The sequence below is a fragment of the Anopheles moucheti genome, chromosome 3 (assembly GCF_943734755.1).
Source record: "Anopheles moucheti chromosome 3, idAnoMoucSN_F20_07, whole genome shotgun sequence".
Classification (NCBI taxonomy): Eukaryota; Metazoa; Arthropoda; class Insecta; order Diptera; family Culicidae; genus Anopheles; species Anopheles moucheti.
In genome coordinates, this window is record NC_069141.1 from 8,421,258 (window position 1) to 8,428,804 (window position 7,547).

At 43.3% G+C, this 7,547-nt stretch overlaps 2 protein-coding genes across 2 annotated transcripts; both read right to left on the reverse strand.

The window, feature by feature from the left end:
* Positions 1-3,482: 3,482 nt before the first annotated feature.
* On the reverse strand, positions 3,483-5,442 carry LOC128303254 (uroporphyrinogen-III synthase). The gene has a single exon (XM_053040148.1). The coding sequence runs from the start codon at positions 5,430-5,432 to the stop codon at positions 4,653-4,655; it is 780 nt and encodes a 259-aa protein (XP_052896108.1). The 5' UTR covers positions 5,433-5,442; the 3' UTR covers positions 3,483-4,652.
* Positions 5,443-5,905: 463 nt separating this feature from the next.
* Positions 5,906-6,751, reverse strand: LOC128303257 (exosome complex component CSL4). Its single transcript, XM_053040150.1, has one exon. The coding sequence runs from the start codon at positions 6,658-6,660 to the stop codon at positions 6,016-6,018; it is 645 nt and encodes a 214-aa protein (XP_052896110.1). The 5' UTR covers positions 6,661-6,751; the 3' UTR covers positions 5,906-6,015.
* Between the last annotated feature and the right edge of the window lie 796 nt (positions 6,752-7,547).

A 7,547-nucleotide genomic window follows, 5' to 3' on the forward strand; every position in this document is an offset into this window, starting at 1 on the left:
ACTAGGTGCTACCTCTTCCGTGGATGCTCTCCTGGTACTAAACTGGTAGCTTTCGAAGCGATTTTGCGGTGGTTTTCGCGCAAAATTGCTGTACTAGGTGCTACCTCTTCCGTGGATGCTCTCCTGGTACTAAACTGGTAGCTTTTGAAGCGATTGTGCGGTGGTTTTCGCGCCAAATTGCTGTACTAGGTGCTACCTCTTCCGTGGATGCTCTCCTGGTACTAAACTGCTAGCTTTCGAAGCGATTGTGCGGTGGTTTTCGCGCCAAATTGCTGTACTAGGTGCTACCTCTTCCGTGGATGCTCTCCTGGTACTAAACTGATAGCTTTCGATGCGATTTTTCGGTGGTTTTCGCGCCAAATTACAGTACTAGGTGCTACCTCTTCCGTGGATGCTCTCCTGGTACTAAACTGCTAGCTTTCGAAACGATTTTGCGGTGGTTTTCGCGCAAAATTGCTGTACTAGGTGCTACCTCTTCCGTGGATGCTCTCCTGGTACTAAACTGGTAGCTTTTGAAGCGATTGTGCGGTGGTTTTCGCGCAAAATTGCTGTACTAGGTGCTACCTCTTCTGTGGATGCTCTCCTGGTACTAAACCGGTAGCTTTTGAAGCGATTTTGCGGTGGTTTTCGCGCAAAATTGCTGTACTAGGTGCTACCTCTTCCGTGGATGCTCTCCTGGTACTAAACTGGTAGCTTTCGAAGCGATTTGGTGGTGGTTTTCGCGCAAAATTGCTGTACTAGGTGCTACCTCTTCCGTGGATGCTCTCCTGGTACTAAACCGGTAGCTTTTGAAGCGATTTGGCGGAGGTTTCTGCTCCAAATTGCTGTACTACGTGCTTCCTCTTCCGTGGATGCTCTCCTGGTTCTATACATTCGAAGCGGTTCAGCGGTTTTGATTCGAGAACTGGTAGTTTTGGAAGAAGTTTTTCTTGACTAACGAGAAGATTAGTGCTTAAACATTGCGTATACTTCAGCGGTTTTCGAGCAAAATTGCTGTACCAGGTACCAGGTAGTAAAATTGCTGTACTACCAGCTACCTCTTCCTTGGATGCTCTTCTTGTACCATACATTCGGAAACTTGTAGTTTTTGAAGAAATTTTTCTCAACCATTGGGAAAATTAGTGTTTAAATTTGACCGCCGATGGGATTGGTTGATTGAACGAGACAGTGTAGTAGATTGCAACCTGGTTTGTAGTCATAGTAGGACTTGGAACGGTGTGGAAAGATAGGCCATAATGCTGGGACTCCCAAAACTTTCCAAGACCTCCAACAAGTCGTCCAAACTACCGGCGGGAGTCCCACCTGCTACTATCGGTGTGTGTCTGATCGTTTGCTGTTACTATGGCCGGTTCTTATCCTGACACAAACGGCACAGCAGAACCGTTTGTTTTTGCGAAACATTTACATATCGACGAATTTCAATATTGTGCCACGCTTTATTTTTTTTGTCTTATCTCCCTCTCTTCTCGGCTTCATTTCATTCCGATCGTGTGCAGCATCGCCCCGATCCGCGCGTCCTTCGACCGGGAGCAGAAATAATCTATTTTTATCACCCCGAGAAGGAGGACCCCGTACGTCCGTCGGTAAGTATCCACCACTACCACCCCCGCCACCCGGAATGAGGTAATAAACTGTGGAACGCGGTTAATTAAAAATATGTGAATTAACGCAATGCGACGCTTCTGGTGAGGAACCTGAAACCGGACCGACATCGTCGGGTTCGCTATTTAGAGCAGAAAAGAACAGAAGAGAGCAACAACAACAAAATAAAGGTCTCCATAAAATAAAGTAACAACCAAGCAGAACTCAAAAATGTCTTGTTTTTGCATCAACGATAACAACACTGAAGGCAGGACTTGGTGTCATTCCCTACCAGGTCGGGTGTACACAGATTAGCATGAAGTCAATTTTCATAAGGTGGATGAAAAATGCATTTCGTTCGCATTTATGTCGCTGTTGTTGCTTGCCGCGTCCGTTAATTTCGGGGAGAAATCAATTAATTAGTTTCATGACGATAATCTACCGCGTCAACTCTCTCTCTCTCTCTCTCTGGGGGACCCCGAGCCCATACCGGACCAATTTAGCACAGCGTTGTTCAATTATACGATCACTATGGGCGTATGGGTTCCAAGCAGAACCAATCGTACGAGCCGTCTCAATTTAATTTCTTTTCGTCTCGTTGCTCGCCATCCGGGCTCGGTTACACAGCCACAGTTCCATCTTATATCGTTATCAAAACACCGTAACCTTCCTTATGTTCTACCGTTCCAGGGTAACATTAAGAAAAAGGTGAACTTCCTTCGCGATACAACCATTCACCACTCGCTCTTGTCGGCCGCAGCCATTCAAATATAAAAGTAATAATATTGATTCCATTCATTTCTTCATTTTACGCAAATTAAGCTTCTGCCACGCAATTCCAACAAGCTCGAAGATTTGGAACCGTACCGGTCCCGCCGGTGTTTGGTAGCAAACATTCCCTATGATCACATTTAAATAAAGGTGAACAAAAAAAGAAGAAAGCGGAACATAATCTGCGAAACGAGTGGCATTGCTTCGATGTGATAATGAATCCTACCCACCCCTCTCACTACTGTCTTCTAACCGGGCCCGTCCGATCCCGGGACACGGTTGGGACGATTTTTGGTTATTAATTTCCGTCCGCTCGTGTTTCGCGTTATGTGCACCACCGTCCGGATGCCACTTTCGGCTTAATTACACGAAGCGCATGCGGCTCGCGAACGATAATTACACTTAATATACAATAAACGGAAATGATCATAATTTTGCTGCTGCTGCTGCTGTTGCTGCGGTGCGCAAGAAATGAAACCGTTGCCAAGCTGTTGATTTTGGTCAAGTGGCAATGCAAGTGGTTGTGGATCTTGCTGAGTTTTATCAAGCATAAAATTAAGTTTTGTTGCATATCGTATGCAACATTACGGTGGATTATCATTGCTTAATTTCGCTTTACATTGGAGTTGCTGGAGGGAGCGCACCTTTTTTGGTCGAAAATGAAATCACAATCAACTAGATGGTTTGGAAAGCACAAGGAATTGTAAATTATCGGTAAAATATTTCAGTTTTTCTTTGAAATTAGATGGTTTTGCAGATAATGAATTGACTGACTGTTTGCAAACGATCTAATAACTCCGGTCCGATTCCAATCGATCAACACTCCTGCGTTCTATCATGTCGATGCTATCGATACAAAAAACTCGCTCTGAAATCTATGTTGGTGTACGAGGTGGAACACATCATCCAGGAAATTCGCATTGATCATTCAACCATATATGTTGCAGAACATCACCAGGACTTACTTTACTATCTACACCCCTTTCATTCACAAAGCGAATAGAAAGTTAACCCGTGAACCCGTAATTTCCCTATATTTATGAGTAACGTGTTAATTTAAAAATAGATCTTATACGTATAAAATATGTTCACTACTTACAAAAAGGAAGGCACAGCCCGTTGGGTCAACATTTTGCCACTGGTGGCATCCACTAGTGCTTTATTGTAAACGCGTCCGACAAACGTAATTTTAAAGAAGAAACTAGCCCAAAAAGTGTAACAATGATTTTCTAACAAGTGTGGCGCTGTGCGCTAATCCGTGCACGGTATGACGACGTTTTGCTAATCTATAACTATATTTTTTTATTTTGTTCTAAAAAAAACAACAAAATCAATTTTAACTAAAATAATGTAACATCTACATCTATAAATGTATCGACTACTGTAAAAAAGCAATCGCATAACGAAAAAACAGTGCGCTATGATGAGGGTAATCGTTTTCGGGTTTAAAATATTGATTTGAAAAAGCCTTCTAAAATGTAACTAGTGTCCCGTTGCGGCTAGGCCTTAGTTCTCACACTGGTGCTGTGAGTCGAGGAACTTAATGTTCATTATTGTATCTTCATTTGGCTTATTGGCATACATATTTCATATTTCCGTAACAACTAGTACTCGGTTCTCTACGCGGGAGCGTACACAATTTATCACTAAAACAGCGCTACAAATTGACTTTACGGTTTTTTTTGTTTTTGATGTCTACTGCTATCGACACTCTGTGTTAACCGTTTACCGGTATATCAGGAGAGGAAGATGCATCAACTTAAGGACCATAAGAAAAGTAATGTAGGACTAAGGATGGGAATCAGATTTAAGGAGAAATTTGAGCACAGGAAGCGACGACGTAGAAGCAACCTTTCGGCGCTTCTTTTGCTTAGATGCTTTTTTCATTTCTTCCCTGTTCATATAGAGAGATGTTTTCGTAATAAAATATCTAATAGGCGTTAAAAAAGAACAAAAAGGGAAACATTTCATCTAGAAGAACATACTTCTAATAAAACCCTACTTCCTTCCACCATTATTCCAACTGGCTAGTATACACCTTATAACAACAAGATATCAATAACATTCACGATCATTTAGTTAGGTTTCCCTTGTGTCGCTTAATTCTACAAGTTTCCAGCACTTCTTGGCTACTGAATGACGAGATAAAAGTACCCAAATATGATGTCCTGTCTGTCTTCTAACGCTTCGTCTTCTATGCACCAACATTTAGGAAAAATATACACCGAAGACGGATTATTGCACTCTCTGGTAATCTGTTTTGCTGACTTCTTTCCTTTTTCATTCGCCCGGGTGTCGCCTTAAGTGTCTTGAAGCAGAGCACCGACCACGTAATCGGGCGACGGTTTCTCCGCCGTTCGATGCACCGTAATGCCTTTGTTCTCGATCGCTTTTTTCGTGCTGGGCCCGATCGCAATGATCCGTTTGCCGGTCAGATCGATCCGATGCTTTTCAAACACGTGCGCACAGTAGTTGATACCGGATGGGCTAAAAAAGAGTAAACTGTCGATCGTCCGATCACTTTTCTCCTCCCGCTCACCGCGAAACAGAGCGACTAGGTTTCGCTCCAGGTCCCGATGTGGCACCGTTTCGTACACTTCCACCGAATCTAGCGAGTAGCCGTACTCGGAAAGCTTGTTCTGCAGCACGTCCTGTTTGAGATTGCCACAAGGAAACAGGAACGGCATCGTGATGGTTTTGTTGTACAGATCGGTTTTGATGAAATCGGCCAAATTGCTAGCATTCCCCGAATGGTGGCCCTTTGTGTCGAGGTCGAGCGTTCGCTGGATTAGTTCGCGCGATGTCTCACCGACGCTGTAGTTTTCCAGTGTTTTCCAATCGTCCTTCAGCTTCTGGCCTTGAACCGCATCGCGGACTGCCGATATACTGCGGGGACTGGTGAAAATAAGGCCTGAGTACTTGTAAGGCGACAGTAAGTGATCCCGCAACACGTCCAAATTTTTGAAGGAAAATTCTAGCGTCGGTATGAATACGGGCACGAAACCGTGCTTCTCCAGCAGTGCGCCGTAGTTGTCCGCGTTATCGTTTTCGGATTTTAGTATCACCACTAGCTTCCTCATGGTGCAGCGAACTGGCTTACCAAAAACCGCAACGTGTACTGCAGTTCTATGCAGCAGAACACCTCACAGAACGGATTGCAGCAATTGGTGTTTGATTATGCGAATGAAATTTTCACGATTTATCGATGTTTATGTTTTGTTTTTGTTGCGCACGTTTTGACAGCTGATAGGAAGAAATGATAAACAAATGTGGAATATTATTGTGGAACAATATTGGCTGTGAGGAATAGAATACTATAGAGTTGGTGGGAAAAATTGCTTAATTCACAACACAACTTAATTTAATGATACAATAACTTACTTTTGTCAGATTTTCTGATCATCTTTGCGAATGATAAAATCAACTTTCAATTGAGAACTATAAACGTGCGTGTACGTCATGTCGGCCCAATGTTTACATGCAATTTTCAAAATGTTTGTTCGTTTTCTCAAAATACATCCACTCCAGAAACAATCGCTCATTTCAAGCTGTTTGTTTAAATTTATTCGATTCCTTAACAACTTTACCCATGCCTTTCTCATCAGAATAGCGCTAGATTCTTCTTCAGTGATTCTTTTAACAACTTTACCCATGAATTTCTCATCAGAACAGCGCTAGATTCTTCTTCAGCGATTCTCCTTTTTCTGGTAACACTTTGGCTACTTTGCGCGGTTCTTTTACCAGCGTTACAGGGCACTGCACTTCCGTCCAACAGATTGGAACCATCGGAATCGGTTCTGCACCCCAGGTAGCTCGCGAACTCGGCGATAAGGCCACCACAACACCCAGCTCATTATCCGCCGTGGAAAGATGGAACACATTTAGCTCGATTTGATGCAGCACCCGTGCTAGCACGATATCACCCGGCCGGAAGCATTTGTGCATTTCGACCCGGTCTACCTCTGTTGCGCGAACGTCCTCTTTACGGATGATTCCTCGCAATGTGCGATTAAGTGCCGTTTTTCCGATGCATAAGATGCGACATTTCGCCATCCGGTGTTGCACCGCTGTGATTCGTGCAGTTACAATATCGCCTATGATCGGGACTGTGGCTCCACCGCCGAAAGACAGCACCGAGAGAAATGTGTTCTTCTCGCGCTTTTTCATCTGAACTATACCGGCAAGGGTAGCGTGGATGTAGCCAAGCTTTTCGTATGTGCCCTCGCCGGCTACCGTGAATTCGGACGCAGCGCACAACACTTGGCCAGGCACACAGATGAGCGTTTGCTCCGCACTTTCTTCACTCATTTTAGGATTAAATAAAATGAAAAAGCTTTGCAAACTGAAACAAAATCAGACGAGAAACGGCACAATGCTGGCAAACGTGATTTAGGTAAACAAACGCAGGACTGTTGTTGACTGACAGCCACTTTGACAGGTCGCTGTTTCTGCGGCACAATTGCTGTTTACAGCGGTACGAAAACACACAGTGGGAATGCATCGCACATCCTCAAATCCCTGACAGGAAAATTTAAAATAAATATTTCTATCAAAATTTAAAACAATTAAGGGAATAAAATATTTGGAAAATATGTAGAGCGCGAAAACTTTATTAAAAACTAATAAAAAAACATCAAAATTCAAAATTCTTGTTATAAATCGGAAATCCATGACAATTACCAAATGCAATGTAGTGCTTACAGTACAGTTCATCGTTATATATTCCTTAATCTTTCATCTTATGTAGATGAAACTCATTAATTCCATTTTTTCATTTAAATTCATATCCGGTATTATCTAGTTACTACAACTCTACAAATCACCAAGCGCCTCCTTTAAGTTCAACAGACAAAACAACGTGTCTGTATCCAGCATGTTCTCATCCGAGAGCGACACAACGCTCGGGAAACGTTCGGCACTCTCTCACTGTTTATGTATCACGGTATAATGAACTCTCCTCAGAGCAAACCCAACAATGGTTAGCATAAAACCATCACACTTCGCTGCCAGTTCAGTTCAGTCGTTGGCGGGATTCCTATCTAACTGGATCGTGGTCGTGTTTGGTGTGTCTAGCGACCGATATCAGTTGCACTGTGACCTAACTGTACGCGAAATATCAAAGAAAACGTGCGTGTCGTCATACCGCGGCGCGTTTGATGCGTATCCGGAAACGAACGCAAACCGTCATTATCATA